General features: G+C 38.4%; 2 protein-coding genes across 2 annotated transcripts; one reads left to right on the forward strand and one right to left on the reverse strand.

Moving 5' to 3' along the window:
* Positions 1 to 6,866: 6,866 nt before the first annotated feature.
* clic2 (CLIC family member 2) lies at positions 6,867 to 12,288 on the forward strand. Its single transcript, XM_089023451.1, has 6 exons — positions 6,867 to 7,061; positions 8,271 to 8,380; positions 8,778 to 8,903; positions 9,912 to 10,012; positions 10,094 to 10,275; positions 11,516 to 12,288. Exons 1-6 carry the CDS (start codon positions 7,011 to 7,013, stop codon positions 11,675 to 11,677), a joined length of 732 nt encoding a protein of 243 aa, XP_088879577.1. The 5' UTR covers positions 6,867 to 7,010; the 3' UTR covers positions 11,678 to 12,288.
* Positions 12,289 to 12,429: 141 nt separating this feature from the next.
* On the reverse strand, positions 12,430 to 17,134 carry urp1 (urotensin-related peptide 1). The gene is made up of 5 exons (XM_089023461.1): positions 16,963 to 17,134; positions 16,202 to 16,324; positions 16,072 to 16,112; positions 15,887 to 15,992; positions 12,430 to 12,974 (listed from the first exon to the last, which is right to left on the reverse strand). Exons 1-5 carry the CDS (start codon positions 17,051 to 17,053, stop codon positions 12,943 to 12,945), a joined length of 393 nt encoding a protein of 130 aa, XP_088879587.1. The 5' UTR covers positions 17,054 to 17,134; the 3' UTR covers positions 12,430 to 12,942.
* Between the last annotated feature and the right edge of the window lie 3,518 nt (positions 17,135 to 20,652).

A 20,652-nucleotide genomic window follows, 5' to 3' on the forward strand; every position in this document is an offset into this window, starting at 1 on the left:
ATTGATTGCGCGTGAAGGCGAGGGCGTCTGAGAGGAGTTTGTTGAGCGCGCGGTCAGGACAAACCATCTATGATATGGCGGAATTTAACACAAGTAGGTATTATTGAGCTTGAATATTTCGTTGTGGAATAATATGTTTTGAATGTTGAAAGTGATTCCATTTTTCAATAAATGTTGATTTCTTTAACTTTGCCCCTCCAATGAAAACTTATTAAAAACAGACGCAATCTTGATGAATCACAGTGCATATGTTATTTTAATCTATTTCCATTTCCTCCTCCAAGTATCTGCGAAATAGTATGTAAACGCCATATTCCTTGAGACAAATTTATTAACTGATCAGTGATATTTTTCACATTTGAAAGACAGTTAAAAAATTGGGTTCTTACTGTGCTATGAGGTTTGTACACACTACATTTAAAGGACAACCGGCACCATTTTTTCGTGTTTCCCACTGACATTATAAAAACGTTTTATAGCGTCTATAATACCCAAAACAGGCAGGCTGATATTTTTAGTTAAATGAAAAACACCAATAAAAATGACTTCAAAATGAATCTGGAAATGGCCAGTTTCAGAAGGTCCCACCCCCTTTGTTCGTGACGTCACGCCATGACGTCTTGCCTTGCTCGAGAATCAAAAGAATGGCTTCAGATTCGGAGAAGATGTTTTCTTGTTACTCATCCAGTTATGAATATGATTCAAATAGTTCTGAAGAGGAAAGCATAAATGTTTGCAATTGATTCAAGGAGTCCTCCCATATCAATTCGAGCCGCCAATGACAGCAATGTAGCACCCAGAAAATGCAGAAGATTGCGCCCAAGCTCCGTTGGAAATGGGCTGATTTGTCAGCTGGGAATTTGTGTCAGCGAATATCAAATAGTTGTCTTGGTGCAACACACAATGATTCACCATGGCGTTATTTATGTGTTGTGTTTTCCTTCTAATTTCACCATCAACACGAAGTTTTCAGACCAAACAAAGTACCCAAAATGCATTGTGTGTCGCTTTCTCGGTCAGGGGCGGTCCAAACGTGACGTCACATGGGGATCGTCATCAACTCGAAAACAAGACTTAGTGAATATTCAGCGCAAGTCTTAGAACGTAAACTATAGCTATATGCTGTGGAATCTTTGTAAAATACGCTCAGTCAAAGTCATTTGAAGTGATTTTATAAATTATGGACATAACTTGTCGGAAGGCGTCGGTTGTCCTTTAATGCTTTAGGCTTAGTATTTCCAGCCCAAACACTCCCTCTAAATGCTCCTGGCCCGGCCCCTCTGTCAAATTTTAGAACCCAATGCGGCCCGCGAGTCAAAAAGTTTGCCCACCCCTGATGTAGCCGATTCTAGCAGAGGTGCATCCCGAAGAGATGTTTCAGGCAAAAGAAGTACAGTAAAGTCTCGTTATATCGATATTCAAGGGAGTCCGAAAAAATATCGATATAACCGGGACTATCGATATATCCGACCCCGTTTGCATGTAATTTTCTCCGTGCGTGCATAGAAATAGTATCGATATAACCGGGACTATCGATATATCCGATATCGATATAACGAGACTTTACTGTATATGGTGAAAATGGGCCTTATACTATTCGTGACAAAATGTGAAATATAGTCAATGAATGAGTGTATTTTTGAGAGGAAAGCATTTTGATTAATTGAACATTTCTGCCCCCCTATATGTGTGCTAAGTGGCTTATGGGTTTATGCATCAAATCAATTTTGCTTTGAGGTATATTTCTAAATGAAAATGAAATTTAAAAATACATATTGAAATGAAAAGTGGGTCAAAAATAAAGCCAGAAAAACATACCTGTATACTATACATTGAATACAAATTAGGAAATATTTTTAATGTAGTTTCATCCTAAATATTTTTTATTCAAATTTAAGATTTTTCAGGGTTAACTTTAACATGAGTCGTTTGCACCCACAATATAAGCGGAACGGTAACTTGACACTGCATATCTCTGTGTGGGTTCCGTCCATTTTCTACTTTTGACTTGAAAAACAATTGATGACCATAAGAGTACTTACAAGAGAAATCGGGAGCTGAATGTATAGTGTTGATCCCCAGAGCCAAAAAAGAGAGAAACCAGCCAAACCTCCTCAGCTCTGTCATCGTGCTCTCTTTTGTTATCACATCTCAAATTGCTGTTAATGGCTCTGCAGAGAGATCCTTGGATCAATGACGCCATTGTTTTTAACCGTAAGGCCACATTTAACAGAATATTTGGAACTCGGAATGACTCATTTCGATCGGAATCCTGATTGGCTGTGATTTTATATTATCCTCCAAAACAGATGAACAAAAGTGTTCAGATTTATTTTCCTGGTCATCTGATTTGTTTGCTCACTTGTTGCCAGGCAGAGTTCAGACCCATCAGTTACAATTGGCCCATAAAACAAACATATAAAACAAACTATGCTCACTAAGGTACACCAAAATGGAAAATCCATCCTTTTTGTATTTGAACCGATTTATCCTCATGTGAATCATGGGCATTCTGGACAGATACAGCCCAAATTGGTTGCCAAACAATCGCACCATGTTTTTATGGTTCAATCAACATGATTTTCGCACAGCATCTTGTATGTGGATCCAAAACCTGGTCGACGTTTGCAGTTATCCCGTTGCAGTAAATTGGTCATTAACCACTTACCAGTGAATGATTCCATTTGCATATGTACATTGTACAATACTTTATTGTACTTTTTACACGAATATATTTTATTTCTGCCGAAAATTGTTTTCTGTTTACAGTGCAGTTTTTGATGCCAAGCAAAGTCAGGCTAAACTTACCTAACATCAACAGCTCTGTGCCCAATGCAGTTACGCCTTTCAAAACACTCAAGGACACTTTACACTCACAGGATAAGAACAAACATTTTTGCCTATGACCATTTCGCTACCATTGTTAAGGATATGTTGGAAACTGGAGTTTGTTTGAGCTGAGTTTTGGTGAGAAATGTATAATCCTGCTTCTGCAAGAATGTGTGATTTTACACTAACATTTCACAGTTCTGGTTTTATTTGACAGACAATTTAGTTTTATCTTGGTTGCAGGACTTTTTTTTTTCGTGGGAAAAATTTGCTTTCTTTTTTTTTTAACAAAGAAGGACCTGTTTGCTGAGATAAGGCATTTTTTTCAGGATGATCTTCCACTTACTCTGTGTGCGCAGAAGAGATATGTGTGTGCCTCTTAATCAGAGAGTGGCTTCCTATCTTTTTGTCTATGGTGAGGGGGGCGGGGGGTAGAGAGAGAGAGAGAGAGAAACCGGGGGGGGGGGGGTAAGTGAAAGGTCAATGGCAAGCTCCCATATTTCCCGTTTCTCTGCTGTTTCCAGGAAGAGTGGAAATTCCAAATAGAGGAATATCCGTCCAGCAATGCCAAAGTCAGCACTTTCTTTTTCTATTTGAACATTTGCTTTCATGTACATCCTCTCAAGTCTGCTGTTGTCACAGTGAGCAAGCACATCTAAATGTAACCCCTCCCCCACACACACACATATATTTCCTTTGCGGAATGCTGAATGGAATCATTTGTCACACAATAGCGAACAAACACTACTTGGCAGTGGAGTTGACTAAATAACAATGGCTTATCATTTCATTCAATATTTGAGGACACTCCTTTATTAGGAAGGTAAATCCCATTCTTCTCCGTTGAGAAGGGTCAAACCTGACAAGTCCAGCCTTCCTGTAATATAGTATGAGCTGTACAGTAGGTAGCCGGAACTGGATCATTACTTTTTCTTTGGAATTTCAATGTGATATGTCCATATTTCTCAGGCTCCCGTAAAATGATAAACACTCCTCAAAATTACCAAGGCAGCTAAAGAGAATTTCTTGCCACTTTGTGTTATTTAGTCTGTTTATTTCTTCAAATTCGTGGAAGGAGAGGCAGCACTGGGGAAAGGAGTTTTGCAATAAATGTCCAACTTAGTGTTGGACATTAGTGAAAAAATAATTTGTATGGATTGGATATTGGATTTATTTCAATTGAACATGTTAAAATGTGGTAACCTGGTGTAAATCTCTCAAAAATAAAGAATTGCTATGTGCTAGTTTGACAAATTTTAATTGTGTACAACCAAAAACCATGTGCTTTTTCGTATCTGATGGACGGATGCGCATTTGTTGAACATTTATTTTTTGTTTCAGGAAGTCGGTTTTCATCATAATTGCCTCTTCTTTTCCTTTCGGTTTTTCCCTTCAGGGTTCACCACAGCAAATCAGTGTCCTCCATCTTCAGAGGTTTGATTTGCATGTGTGTTTTGGCCAAGCTTTTATATCGGATGCCCTCCCTGACACAACGCTCTGTATTTATCCGACACAATAAGTCACTGGCTTGTGTCCCCTTGTGGCTCTAGAACAAGCAACGCTATGAACTTAATATAGATGAAGATGCTCTATAAAACGCCCCCCCAACCCCCAAATACAAAATGGTCATCATAATCACCTCTTGGCATTTTTAGCATGTTGTGTGAGAAGTAAAACAGCAAGGTCAGAATGTAGCCAAACATTGTAATTTCTTAATGGGCTGTTTCATCTCTACAGTATTTTTATAGCAACACCTCTACCTCGTTTACAGACATAGATAATAAAGTGCCTACGTATAAACCCTTTTCTCTAATGATCAATCCAGCTGGGACCCAGCCATCACACAGATGGCAAGAATGTAATGTTTTTTTATTATAATTTATCAAAATAACAAATTTTGTAAAAGACTAATGTTGATCTGCTTGTCCATAGATATTAAAAAATATTTAAAAAGACATGTCGTTTTTGTTTGATTGATGACCAGTCTTATCAGCAACAGCCGCAACAACGTGACTGAATAAAAGGTTCGGTATGCAAGTGTATACGTGATGAACAACCCAATGTTTGCAGGTGAGAGTGTTGCACATTTTTCCAAGTGTTACATTGTATAATGATGCGAAATATGTTGAGTGTTTTGTATTCTGAATGACGTTTCTCTTGGGAAGCTTTGTCGTGAATGCCTCTATGAAGAGGGAAACGACCTAAAATCTTTCATTCTTATATTTTCCGAGGTAGTTGAGAGCATAAATTAAAGATGTCAACATTAAGAAAAAGAGTTAAAGGACAACCGAAACCATTTTTTTGTTTCTTAACTGACATCAGAAAAACGTTTTATAGCATCTAAAATACCCAAAACACGCAGGCTGATATTTTTTAGTCAAATGCAAAACACCAATAAAATGATTTAAAGTGTCCCAAAACTGCCACAAATGAGCTAGAAACTGGAGAGATACGGAAAGTCCCGCCCCCTTGTTCGTGACATCACTTTGGGTCACAAACTGCCTTTCTCCAGAATCAAAACAATGGCTTCAGAGAGTTCAGATTCGTAGAAGATGCTTTCTTGTTATTCATCCAGTTATGAATATGATCAAATAGTTGTGAAGAGGAAAGCATAAATGGTTGCTTCCGTATCAATTCAAGCCGTCTGGACTCCGATGTAGCGCCCAGAAAATGCACAAGATGGCGCACCAGCGGCGTTTCGTCCAGTATATGAAGCCGCTTATCAGAACCGTAAAGCTGCCAGTGATTGGTTAAAATCCGTGGTAGAAGACAGAGGGGTGGGTTTTACGCACACACACAAAGGAGACCGCCACAATTCGAACAACCTCACCAGCATCAGATTTTGAGACAAGAGAGAAAGCTCCGACAGCGCTACAGAGTAAAAAATGACACGGTGGAAAGTGGATATTTGTCCGATCGGTTTGCTCCACTAATATGGCCATTGCTCTTTTCACCAGGTGAGCTCACAGTTAGCACGCAGTGTGACTAAATGAGTAAACATGCATCAAACTTCCGCTATCCAAGCGCCGAATCGCAAACTCTGGTTAGCTTCCTCGTTCCGCTCCGCTGGTGCTCGACTGCTCTGCTCCGTTGGAAATGGGTTGATGTGTCCGCGGGGAATTTGTGTAAACTTAAACCTTCTTTATACGTGTTACCACAATTGGCTGCGACACAACGATTCACAATCGCGTTATTTATGTAGTTTTCCTTCATCAATCGATCGCGATCAACACGGTGTTTTCAGACAAAAAAAGTACCCAAAATGCATTGTGTGTTGCTTTCTCGGTCAGGGGCGTACCAAATGTGACGTCACTTCGGGCAGTGTCATCAACTCAAAAACAAGACTTCATGAATATTCAGCGCGAGTCTTAAAGCATAATATATAACTATATGCAGTGGAATCTTTGTAAAATGCGCTCAGTCAAAGTCATTTGAAGTCATTTTACAAATTATGGACACAACTTGTCGGGAGGTGTCGGTTGTCCTATAAGAAAATGTGCACTGTGAGACTGCCTTTTGTGCTTGACTTGCGCTGGGAACAAATATGGGGCATTGGTTCTTCTGACAGACATTTTAGGGGTTTTCGAAAGAAAATGGCATTCCTCCAGCTTAGGAGGTAATGAAATGTTTTTTAGGAGTCAAACTCCTCTGTTATTTTTTTTATAAAGACTTTTTAGAAAGCCATTTAATCTATTCAGTGATATGGGAAGGGAAAGAAAAAATTGACAATTAAAATATTTGTTTAAGAAAACTAATAGAGTATAAGATTTGAAGACTCCTCCACATGTCCAATATGTGATTTGTGTTAAATGGTGAAAATATTTCCAGCGAATCTCACCCCACCTCTCTATTTGTCTCATAGTACTGGAATGCGAGTTGACCACATTAAAATGTGTGTTTTGAGTCATGGCTTTATCAGCTCCTGCATATTGCAATTTGTGCACACAGTGTCTATTTTAAGCTCTCCTCACAGATTTTATAAGAACGTGTACCCCGCCCCTTCTCTGGGTCCTCCCCCTCCACTGACTTGTCAAATGTGTTGAGGGTGATAGCAAGCAACCAGCAGACCTGAGGTGTCCCTCACTCTCGTGACGTTCTTCATTTGTTTATCGCTCTTTTGACTTATTTTTGAGGCTGTTTCGACTTTGACGTGAATTAAAACCCTCTATTTTGGGGACGGCATGGCATTGCCTCATTCAGACAAGGAGCCAAGCATCGAGTTATTTGTTAAGGTCAGTATTTTCATTTTATTTTAAAAATTTTTCATTTTTTTCACAATTTCATTTTCATTTTAAAAAATAAGTACTTTTCAACTGATTTTTTTCCATTTGGAGAAAGACTGTTTGCCCTGACGAAGACACTATTACTTAAAAATGTGAAAGGTCAAAGCCAGAATGCATATAATCAAGAAAATAACATGTCATTTTTATTTACTTGCATCCACTCCTGGTATTTTAATGTTTGTACCCATCAGATGAGCAGTTGTTTTGTTTTTATCGGAGCACAGGCACAACCTTATCACGGCCCAAGTGAGCAGCGCGCATGCTCTGTGATGACAGGCCCCCAAAGCAGGCACACCCGCCCACCCATGTACATGAGGTCAAGAAAATGGATCCTTGTCTCCCAACAAAACATTCATTTTCTATACCGGGTCACAGGACAGCTGAGTTTGGGTGGGGCATTTTCCTGGAAGGTTATTCCCAAAATCTCCCGAGCTGTAAAATACATAAGCGTTGTGAAATGTGCTTTCTTGGCTCTGTGAGAGGGAAGGGAGGGACTGAAGTTGTCTGGCTTTATTCAGCATTAAAAGTCGGGTTATGGTGTGTTTGACTTTTGGGCAATGCAGCTAGTTAAAACATGATACAGGAACACCCAATTTCAGACACATACATGTACAGTATAAGGGGCTCCCGGGTCAAAAATTGTTCTGAATATTTTTTAACAAGCTGTAAATAATAGCTTACCATATTTTAATTTGTAGGTAGTTTATGAATTGTTATAAAACCTGTCGGTGTGAAAAGAGGATAACCATTGATATTGATTTTTTTAACCAACATTAAAACACTGACCGAGGTATGACCGAGGTATTAATGATGACATCAAATATATTCAAACCCCTTGAGTCGAATGAGGGACATTCAAATCTAGTGGTTCCACTGTCCTAACAAATAGGAACGAACATCAACGTTACAGAACACAATAAGAAACAGCGGCGACGCACCAGAGGTTTTTCAAATTCGTCTTGCAGGTCTGACTGGAGCCTCTCACAGGCTTGTTTGCTCCACAGTCTCTACTTGAAATAGTCCATGTGGTCACAATGTGAGCAGTTTTGTTTATTCTGCTGCAATGTCTGAATCACATCCTCCAGCAAAGACCCCACCCTCCATGTGCCTAGTTAACATGCAAGAAAGAAAGTGATGTAGTTTCTCTTTGTATGACAGGCTGGCCATGACGGCGAGAACGTGGGCAACTGTCCCTTCTGCCAGGGGCTCTTCATGGTGCTGTGGTTGAAAGGAGTCAAGTTTACCGTGACCACTGTTGACACGAGGAAGTAAGCATGCCTCCATTTCCTGTTAGTGTCTTGTCCTCAAAGAACTTCTATTAGGAAATGAAGTGGGATATTATCCCCCCCCCCCCCCCCAACAAAAAAAAAAAAAAAATTCACACCAATAGTGTGTAATAAGAGGTCTGAATCGCCTCCAAACAAACCCACCCCCCCTCTCCTGCGTATTGTACGAACTTTGTTATTAGTGGTGGAAAAACAGGATCAGGAAGCCTATAATGGACGCTGTAATTGAGGGTTTTAAAATACAAAACAGGCCCCAGTAGTAAGGGGTGGGTGGGTTTACCTATGTTGTTTTTTTTTTCTTTTTTTCTTCTTTTGCTTTATTATATGTAAACAGAACAGACCAGCAAGTTATTTCTCCATCCTAATGTCTTAAATTCAGGAAACCCGCAGAGCTGAAGGATCTGGCCCCCGGCACAAACCCGCCTTTCCTGCTCTACAATGGCACCCTCAAAACAGACTTCATTAAAATCGAGGAGTTCCTCGAGCAAACACTGGCCCCTCCCAGGTAGTCGACACATATGCCTTTTGTACCATCTGAAGAGCTCCACTAGAACCGTTTGATCAAACGTAGCATGGGAATCAAAACAAACTCTCCGTTCAGATAATTTCATCATGACCCACAAAATGTTGTCAGTGCCTACATTTTAAAGATTAATTGAAAACTTTTTTCCCTTTTTTGTGGTTGTATGTTTACATGACAATTGACACCAAACGCAACGTTCGGTGAATTTGAGTACATATATGTTAAGTACAGTAGTTGTGTGACTGTATAACACTCACGGTTGAGTGTTTACCACGGTTCTATGATCACCAGTGACGGATCAAAATGCAAAACATCTGACTTTTTATTCTTCATGAACAAACACACACTTAATGAATATTGTTTGCAAGCTGGAAATAATAATACAAAGTATGCTGTATGTGCAGCATGCATATATCTGTACATTAACTACCAAGCACAGTGGCTTGGTAATAAAGTGCTGTCTCATGAGCACAAATGCTGTCACTACTATAACTGCATTTTCTGCACTCACATTTTTAGACTTGGGTTTCAACAATTAACCAATCCTAATAGTTTGAAATCACACCAGACTTATTATGACACAGTGATCTGAAAATGCACATGCGTCCTTTAAGTATTTCACAGGAAAACACAATTATGGATCAACCGTTTGTCCATTGACAAGACTATGAAGTGCAGTATTCATGAGTAACAATCCTTTAGATACGACACTGTCATATTTGGACCTGAGGGGCTTGTAGGACCTCATTCGGACCCAGGAGAATGAGGAAATACGATGATGACAAAGTACAAGGATAGGTAGCAAGGTTCTTGAAAAGGTTTGTGTTGTGGAAATACGACTATGGTTTGCCAGGTAACCCTGCTGCCATGTCCATATCCTTTTTAAAGACAACACTGTTGGGATTTCACTCAAATTACATTTTATCTAATAAAGTGTCCCACGAGATGAATTAGAAGCATGTTGAAAACGAACATCTCCTCCCTTTGCAGGTATCCTCACCTCAGCCCTCTGAACAAAGAGTCCTTTGAGGTGGGTGCTGACATTTTTGCAAAGTTTTCCGCCTTCATCAAGAACACACCGAATAATGCCTGTGAGTGGGCTTTCTTTTGAGGAATGTTGACGTTTTATCAAATTAAACAATCAGGACAAAATTCTCCGTCTGATCTTTCAGTTCAAGAGAAAAACCTGCTACGGGAGTTTAAACGTTTGGACAATTACCTGAACTCTCCCCTTCCCGAAGAAATCGACCACAATTCAAGTGAGACAGTCGGCATTTCCAAAAGGAAGTTCCTGGATGGGGATCGCTTCACTTTAGCCGATTGCAACCTTCTCCCCAAACTGCATGTCATCAGGGTGAGACAATCACAGATTGCAAGTCTGAAATGAAAACACACCATCCATTTTGTCGATGAACGACGAATCGTTTATTAATACCAGACCAGCTGTTAGTACATTATGTAAACATGTGTAATGTAAACAAGATTCTGTTGGTTTCGAGCACGCAACAGTTTATTGAATATCAAGCTCGAGCAGTCATGGTCTCGCATCCGGTCAGGCGCTTTCAGTATAAAAGCATTGCAGCTATTCCAATATGTAATGTATAATTAAAGATCGACTGCATTGTAGTTGATGGCCCAGTAGTCGCGTGGGTAGCAAGCTGACTTCATAGTGCAGATGTCGTAGCTCCTCCGGTTTCCTCCCACATTCCAAAAACATGCACTAATTGAACACTAAATTGTCCCTCAGTTTCAGTGTGAAGGGTTCTTTGTTTCTGTTTGTTTCTGTTTGGATGCATCATAGTCCCTTGTTGTACATTCCCACATACACCAGATGAAAATCACATCTATCAGAAATATTATCTGTAGATAATACCAATATAAAATATGCACGTGAGGTGCTAGTATTATTTCTGTACCGTGTGGTCACCATCCTCATGTTCTAGATTGAATTATCTGTAATTGTGAATGCATGTGGCTTCAAAAGATGTGGACTTGCCTGTTGAGTGATGTCAGTCAGCAAATGAGAATGTGCAACTCGACGTTTCGGCAGCATGTTGAATAATTCAAGTTTTTGACATTGGTAGCACGTGAGAGAATGTGCTTATTAAGTGTTTGTTTTCCCTACTATTTGTTCACTATAGCACTGGCAGTATTAATAATCATACATTTTATTTTCAAACTGGCTAACAATATTTACAGCATAATGGAGTTATGCAAGCTTTGCACTAAACACATTATATTTTATATATATTTTTTTCATTAAACATAAGATACAGTATTCCCAACTTTGGGCATCTTCTTTCCTTATTCTTTCCTGCAAATCTTGCTACGGGAGTCTATAATAACAATCAGTGAGGAAAACTCACTATAAATCACAACAATATAGCAAGAAATGTGCTACATAAAATTTCAGATGTACGACTACAGACAGTGAAGGATATGGCAAGGAACAAGTGTACATTAAGGATGACCATGACCTCAGTCAAAAGTGCATGATGAAAAATGGACTGTTTATGATTGTTAAAATGTGTACACCTTGGCTCAGAATGAAGATTCAGCGTGTCATATTTTTTAATGCTTCCGTTTCAATTCAGGTTGCCTCCAAGAAGTACTGCGGCTTTGACATCCCGGCCCAATTGACGGGCGTGTGGCGATACCTGCACAATGCCTATGAGCGGGAGGAGTTCAAAGAAACATGTCCGGCTGAAATCGAAATTGAGAAGGCTTACTTAGGAGTGGTCAGTAAGAGGAAATAAAATGTTTATTCACTGTCTGTACATGGTGCTGTGTGGTGCCAAAATTGTAAGAGCCATCAATCATCTTAACACAGGGATGGATTAACCTTTTTTGAGGGAGTTTAAAATACTTCAAATGTTTAATTTGGTTTTACAACAAATTAAACCTTCACAGTATATGGCCCACCAGCTACTGGTTTCCCACTACTACCTTTTGAACTCAAATCACAGAACATAGCGTTTTAATGATTTTGACTGTTTTAGTCACCGACAAGACCAATTGTGCAATTGACTTTTTATTTAATTTACAAGACTTGTGTTTATAGTGTACATACATACAGTATATTGTCAATGATTGTTAGTGACTAACAATCAGAACCCTTCAAAACTGTTTTTTTATAATGCCGAAAAATATATTATTGTCTGTCATATACTAACACAACTGACATGTCAGGAAATGTGCCACTTTCATACTAATACAACTTTGAAATGTGTTTGTGATTTTAAATCATATATTTTGCGACTATTGTGAAGACCTTGTGTTGTTTTTCCAAGACAATGGTTTGCTTTACGTATAAATTAGGCCACAGTCTTAATGAAATAAATCAACATTTGGACTTGTTCTTATTCCATCAGACAGATCATTTATTCCTACTCATACGGTCTGTGATTACTTCTGACTTTACTCATTTGTTTTTGTCAAACTGTGTTGTCTCCTTTAAGAAAATTGATGAGTTGCGGCGCATCTCATTTGTATTATTGTCTAATCTTAGATCCTTGCTACTCTGGTTACATCCTGACACTTTCCACCAAAAATTAAATCGAGATTGAAGGAGATTGACAAAATGGCACGGCTTTAGGAGGTGGAAAAGGTTTTAGTGTTATGAGACAATTGCTCCATTATGTCGTCATTTCATGGAGTCGTTAAGACAAAGTTTCTCAATGTCTGATTCTTGCAATCGAATGTTCATTGAAGATAATTTAGATGTTCCTTATAGTTGTTTTCAATGTTTTGAAGAGTCACAAGCAAGGAATGCTGCCATTAACAGAGATAAGATGAGTCTTTAGTACAAATTTAAATACAAAAGTATGCTCAATGGTTCCATAGAAACTGGACAGTGGGCAGCTATCCTACGTTTCAACTGTAAGTTTGTAGAAATATCCCCAAAAAATACACATCACTTGTCTAATAGTTTATTCAGTCACAAAAAACATATTTACAATTTTAAAAAATATATTTTCTTCATTCAGTGTTGAAAGGAGTCTTGTGGTGTTGCCAATGGTGTCTAATTGGTCACACAGTATTTCCAGAAACATGCTGTTAAAGACACAGAATTAGTCAAGACAATTAGAACCACAAAATGTAACGTGTTTGAACAAACATAATCAAACAAAAGTACTTGCTGCTCTAAACATAATTGTAGAGTTTTCTGTACTTTGAAAACTTTGTTCGATGGAAGATTTTAGACTGTGATGATGTTGATAATATGAGATATACAGTCATAAAAGCACTCAATCAAACTCTTTAAATTAACACTTAATGTCGATAATGCTAAAATGACATACGTTAATTAACTGACCACAACATTAGGTAGCCCTATGCAATCTCATAAAATCTAATGTAACTGCTGCATCCAAAATTCTCCCTTTACAAAGATAATAACATTCAGTTAAGAATCACCCTGTAACAGAGGAATTTGTTTAACAGTAGGTTTATGTTGTAGTTGTAGTATATCGTGGCTTAAAATGGCGCTGATAACAAATTCAGTCATTTTAGTTATGCCATGTTTAAAAAAATACTGCAATTGGTCTTTTCCCTCTGGTCTCTTTGTGTGGAGCTTGCATGTTCTCCGTGGCCCTGCATGACATTCCTCTGAGTCCTCAGTTGAATGGGACTGTTTGGTAAAAATTACAGTATACTGTAATGCCTTGTTAAAGAATGAACTGTATCACTCACGGAGGATATATTTCATGACATTAATATCTACCAAAAGCAATGCTGAGCCAGCTCATTGTAATTTATTGCATCAGTCATGGCTATTAAATATTTGAAAAAGTATGTTTGCTTCCTGTTGAAGCTGAAGCCCCATTATTTAATATTTGACCACTGAAAAGTGGAAGAAAACGGATGGGTGGCTGAAGGAAAGTAAGAGTGGGAAAAATATACTTGTGGGAGCATTGTGAGTAAAACATTAAAGTCCAAGTAGAGGAGAGTACAGAGAAGAACATTTTGTATTAAAACGTTCACATTTTTTCAGGGCCACATTGAGTTTGCATAAACGACAAATTTTCTTAAAACACAGTCCTCAAATTTTTTTTGTGCGCTGATTCCGAAACGACCCATGTTTTTTTTTCTCTCACACATTAAAGGACAACCGACGCCTCCGGACAAGTTGTGTCCATAATTTGTAAAATCGCTTCAAATGACTTCTACTGAGCGTATTTTACAAAAATTCCACCGCATATAGCTATATTTTACCTTTTAAGACTCTCGCTGAATATTCCCGGAAGTCTTGTTTTTGAGTTGGTGACGAGTCCTGACGTCACATCACGGAAGGGATGACCCTGACCTGACCAAGACTACTATTTGATATTCAATGACAAAAATTCCAAGGACAAAAATCAGCCCATTTCCACGGAGCTTGGTCGCCATCTTGTGGGTGCTACATTTCTCTCCAGATGCCTCAAAATGACACGGAATAAATTATTTAATTGATTGCAAACATGTATGCTTTCCTCTTCAGAACTATTTGAATTATATTCATAACTGGATGAGTAACAAGAAAGCATCTTCTCCGAATCTGAAGCCATTGTTTTGATTCTCGAGCAAGGCAAGACGTCTTGGCGTGACACCACGAACAAAGGGGCGGGACCTTCTGAAACTGGCCACTTCCGGTTTCAATTTGAAGTACTTTTTAAACACTTTAAGTCATTTTTATTGGTGTTTTGCATATACAGTAAAGTCTCGTTATATCGATATCGGATATATCGATAGTCCCGGTTATATCGATACTATTTCTATGCACGCACGGAGAAAATTACATGCAAACAGGGTCGGATATATCGATAGTCCCGGTTATATCGATATTTTTTCGGACTCCCTTGAATATCGACATAACGAGACTTTACTGTAACTAAAAATATCATCCTGCGTGTTTTGGGTATTTTAGATGCTATAAAACATTTTTCTGATGTCACTCAATAAACAAAAAAGTGATGTCGGTTGTCCTTTAAGCGTTCACAATAATAATAATAATAATAATAATAATAATAATAATAATAATAATAATAATAATAATGTCTCTTTCATCTAGAACTGCTTCATGTCACAAAGAGGGTACAGCAAGTACTGAAAAATGAATGACTTTGCGTCTTTGTGTTGTTATATTATTTGTTATTTAGTTTATTTTTGTTTTTTTGACTTCAAGATAGTGCCGTGAGAGTGGCTGCCTTACCAGCAGCTCCTGTATGTTGTTTTTCTACTTATTTCTTTCCTTTCCTCTTCCTTTCATAACTTTGCTGCTGTGAAATGTATATTTCTCCACTGCGAGACGAATAAAGGTACATCCAATCCGTCCATCCATCCATCCATCCATTTTCCGAACCGCTTATTCCTCATTAGGGTCGCGGGGGGTGTTGAAGCCAATCCCAGCTGTCTTCGGGCACGAGGCGGGGGACACCCTGAATTGGTTGCCAGCCAATCGCAGGGCACACAATGACAAACTACAGTCACTCTCACACTCACACCTAGGGACAATTTGGGGTGGTCAATCTGCCTGCCATGCATGTTTTTGGAGTGTGGGAGGAAACCGGAAGAAAACCCACGCGGGTCCGGGGAGAACATGCAAACTCCACAGAGGGAGGCCGGACCGGGACGCGAACCGGCGACTTCTGCACTGTGAAGCTGGTGTGCGAACCACTTGACTACCGGACCGCCTACATCCAATCCAATAATAATAATAATAATACGTAATAATGTATTACGACAATAACATATACGTTCAGAATATGTTTAGGACTATTCATGAATTAAGAGATAGGTTAAGACTTAGGCTGATATGCTTACACTGTGCTGCCACATTTTGACTAAGGGTCCGAAGTATCGTTCCCTGTCAGACAAAATACTACAACTAAATAAAATGGAACCTTAATTAATGTAATAGATAATATGCATCCTACAAATTACTGCTTGTGTTAAAATGACAAATGCGTTGTGTAGTTTTGACTTACCTCTTTTATTGGATTTGGGCACGCCTTGCTCTGACCTGACAAAAGCTTGAGAGCGAAGCTTGTCAGCTGCAGCCAGTTTAAGAACCACTGCCTTAAGACCCTTAATCTTCAAACAGAAACACAAAAGCATGATAGAAACATGCACAGGATTTTTTTTGCATTTAGGTTGATTGGCTCAGATTTACCATGGTTGCATAGTTATTCTGCTGTGCTGAATCTTCAGAACCTTTGACCACAAACGGAATATTCCACATAAATGTATCAGTTGCTGTTGTCTCCAGTTGAAATAAACCAAATGAATATCGGTTCAACTACCTTTGTTCCATGATTGACTTAGTCTGTTGTGTTGCATCAGTAGAGGATACAGATTATTCACCACCTTCTGTTCACCCTCTGTAGTGTAAGAGGCATCTTCTGACACCAGCTTCTGAAGAAAATCTGTGTAGATTAATAATCGTATTACCGTACGTAATTCGCTGACATTATGCAGTAGCCTCGTACCTGGAAAACTGTTACTTTTCAGGGGCGGCTCCGGACTGCATCGGTATTTTGGTTTTAATGTTTTTTTTTATTATTATGAACGCATCCCTTAATTCAATATTCAATATATATTAATAAAGATGTAACATTCAACTCAAAACAAGAGAGCAATTATAAAATAACATCAAAAACGATTATTAAAATAACTTATCCATCTTAATATAACAAAAAAGGACACACCTGTTTAGCTAAATGAAATGAAAAAGAAATTAATGACATGTACAATTCAATTGAAAACAAACCATAAAGGAAGGCAGAAATAGAAATCAAAACTCTCCATGCAGGGTCAAAAAAAAACAGCACACTTTAAAAGAACGTAATGTGAAAAATAAAAGACCTACATTTTGTTCCCGATGTAAAAAATGTCATAATTGTTTTTTTTACATTAAAAATAACCTTACTAGTTCATTTTAACTGTTGAGTATTTTCTTATAATAGCATTGAAAGTAAAATAAAATAAAATAAAATAAAAGCCAAGCATTTTCGAGATTTTAGCATCACTACAATTGTTTTTTAAAATGCAAAATTGATTTTACCTGACTGTGTTTCCAGGTTGTAGTCGGGATAGAGAGGTAGTGCATGTGTCCATCTTGCAGCGAGGAGGTAAAGTACAGCTAGAGACAGCATGTTGACTTTGCAGTTGGCCTAGTTGCTACAAGCTTGCCAAAGAACTTCACTTATATAAACGCACGCAGGCCGTCCATCACAAGCGATCAATACATTATCATCAGAGCCAGCATCACTCCTTAATGGATCGGGCGTCATAGACGCCATTTAGGGGACACTTGTCAAGCCGGGTGCCGCCTATCTGTGCTTGGACAGGAGAGCCTTACAAATGTTTACCCTTCCTCACGAATAACGCATGGCTCTCGGTGAGGCTGCCATGCTTTAATGTGCCGCGAGTCCAGGTCTGGTGTCCTCAAAAGCGTCATTGCTCACTCACGTCTGGATGCTTTGTGCCACAACGAACGTCAATGAAAGATCTGACGCCATTGTCGGTAAAATAACACCCCCAACATTTTTCTCATTTAGCAAACAGGTCTTAAAAAAAACAAGACAATATGGCATGAAAAAATGGTGTGGTGAATTCACTGAACAAATATTTTGTTCAGTGTGTGCACCAAGAGAATTCAACCGTCCCACAACTTCACAATATTATTTTTGTGAGTGTGTGATTACATGTCCTTGCAAAATTCCGGTTTTGAAAGAGTTGTCAATGTATGTAAGCGTACCGTATTTTTCAGTGTCTAAGGTGCACCCCCAATGAATGGTGTATTTTCAAACTTTTTTCATATATAAAGCGCAAGGGACTATCAGGCACACCTTCAATGAATGAAAAACGTTTTCCAAATACAATATATAAATATATAAGCCAAACCACATTATAAGGTGCTACAAAAGAGACTGGGGTTACGCATGACTTCTTGTTCAGGTGCAAATGGAGTTGGTGGCTGCTGACAGTCATTGCGAGACCTGTTGTGGTTCGATATTACTTCACATACAAAGCGTACCTGCATACAAGGCGCATGGTCATCTTTTGAAGAATATCAAGGCTTTTGGGTGTGCCTTATACACCGGAAAATACGGTCCTTAGCATATTTTTTTTCTACAACTGAATTTTAGTCGAAAAAAGAATTAAACCACTTGAGACAAACGACAGAGCAAAATGAAATGAAAATTAAATTCATAAAATTTGGCTCACAGCTTTATCATAGGTTAGGGTTTGCCAAAACGGGTTTGTAGTACAAATTAAGACATGGCAGTGTTACGCACGTGTAAACGACTTTGATCATTCAAAAAAATATATCTCGGGAGATTTGAAACCTCTGAAGATGGAGGACACTGATTCGCTGTGGCGACCCCTTGAAGGGAAAAGCCGAAAGGAAAAGATTTGAGAACGTTTTCAGGGCTGCGAGGGCCTTTTGTCAAGGTGAAGGCTTCCTATAATGACCCCCAGATGGTGTCAGATGATGTATTAGCTTGTCTCAGCGTCTCTGATGTTGTCAGAGAAAATGACATTTCATACATCTTGCGGCTGAGCTGGGTTGAACAGAAAATAAGTTTGGCCTGTCGAACCTCGAAGGGGGCATATTATGGATTCATAGTTCATCATAGAAATTGTATTATAATAAAGTCAACAGAAACAAAATCTAAAACGTTAAAATCATTTGAACAGAAAAATACTAAGTATCAAAAGAAACACTGAAGAGTAAAAGTCTGCCAAGGTGAAACAAATACATGCACAGCATACAATGCATACAATTGCATACAAAGCATACAACAATGACCCGACATCGAATGGTCGTGCCGGGAGTCCTTTTGAGTGTCACTGATTGGGAACGACCAGCACATGGGAGGCAGCAGGCAGGGCTGACAGCGCTACCCATTGGTCACCAATCCGAACGTGGCAGTCCGCCGCTGATCTGGACGACCAGATCCTGTGCGGGTGCAGGTGGGGAGGACAGCGCCACCCGTTGGTCGCCAACCAGATCATGACAGTACGGAAGAGGATTAGGGCCACTGAAGAAAAAAAAACTGTACTTTAAAGTCAGTATTCTGAGAATAAAGCGAGAATCTTGTCAACCATTTTTTTTTTCTTCAGTGGCCCTAATCCTCTTCTATAGGTATGTCTAGGTACTGATGTGACCATATGATATGAGATATGATATGATATGATATGATATGATATGATATGATATGATATGATATGATATGATATGATATGATATGATATGATATGGTATGATATGATATGATATGATATGATATGATATGATATGATATGATATGATATGATGTGATGTGATGTGATTTGATGTGATGTGATATGATTGATATGACTGATATGGTAGGGTAGGGTATTTATTGTATCGTATCGTAGTGTACTATGTACCATGGGGCTAGCCAATCGTCCAATGGGGTGCCCGTTACGACTTTACAACACTTTAAATAAAGATGTGAACAATCAATCATGAATTGCAGATATCTGAAGCTAATCTCGCAATGGTAACACATCTTTGCATCAGTGGAACGAATTGCAGATATCTGAAGCTTATCACGCAATGAAAACACATCTCTGCTATATATCAGTAGAATTATACACAAAAATTTGGATATCATTGAAGGTCATATATTAACGTTATTCACATAATAATTTGTTCAGAGAGAAATGCCCACAAGTATGAAACACGACCGAATAACATTGATACCTAAGCCTGATAACGATCACGCTAATGGAAAACTGGAATCATAAAAACTAGAGAGCAGAATTTTTCTTTTGTTGTTGTTGGGAAGAAACCCTTCCGCTCCTGACAAATCTGTCATAAAAATAAATCTATTTCCTCCTCTCTGATGAATATAGCAAAGGCAACATTATTTGTGTAGAAGTGACAATGAATGTGTCAGCCTTTAAAGAAGAGCTTGATGCTTTAACAGTTAACTCACACAAAATTTTCTCTCCCTGGTGAAATCCAGATCCAAGCTTTGCGCATGTTCATTATTAAAAAAAATCAACTCAAGTGACAATTTCTGAAATGAGGCAACCAGGTAAGGTCTGGGTTAATATGAGATTTGCTCTCACTTTGACGTCATAACGTGTTATTTATTTATTTATTTATTTATTTATTTATTTATTTATTTATTTATTTATTTATTTATTTATTTATTCGTTTACTTATTTATTTATTTATTTATTTATTTATTTATTATTTACTTATGAATGCATACATAAAATCCACATCGAGGTGTAAACGTTATAGCAGATCAAAGAGTTCTACGGCGTAGAACTAGTAATCCACATTAAAAGCGTAGAAAAAAACCCCTTTTGCTTTAGAACGGCCTTGACACTGCTGCTTTTGGAGCGACAGTACATTTTAAGCGTGACTTGTGTTTCATTTTGTGTGGTCTCTATGACTCTATCAAATTAATGACTGTCACTTTCCACACATAAAGCTTCTTCTGATGTGGAAAAGTCGGGAAAAAATGGATGAGTGAAAAAGTGAGTTTGAGAAGGAGTGTCACAGTTCTTCCAATTAAAACCATGTTATTCCTACAATGATAATGCTACAAAAGTTTTACTAGAGGCCGAAATGTATTGTGATGAACCAGAAAGAATAAACAATTCATCGGGATGAGCCATCTTTTTTCGTCTACATTTGCCTCGAGCGCTGAAAGGATGGAAGTAAAACAATTCGATTGTAATCAGTCCGATTTCCCCATAGAAATAG

Source organism: Hippocampus bargibanti, linkage group LG02 (genome assembly GCF_051943395.1).
Source record: "Hippocampus bargibanti isolate YZ-2025 linkage group LG02, ASM5194339v1, whole genome shotgun sequence".
In the NCBI taxonomy this organism is placed as follows: domain Eukaryota; kingdom Metazoa; phylum Chordata; class Actinopteri; order Syngnathiformes; family Syngnathidae; genus Hippocampus; species Hippocampus bargibanti.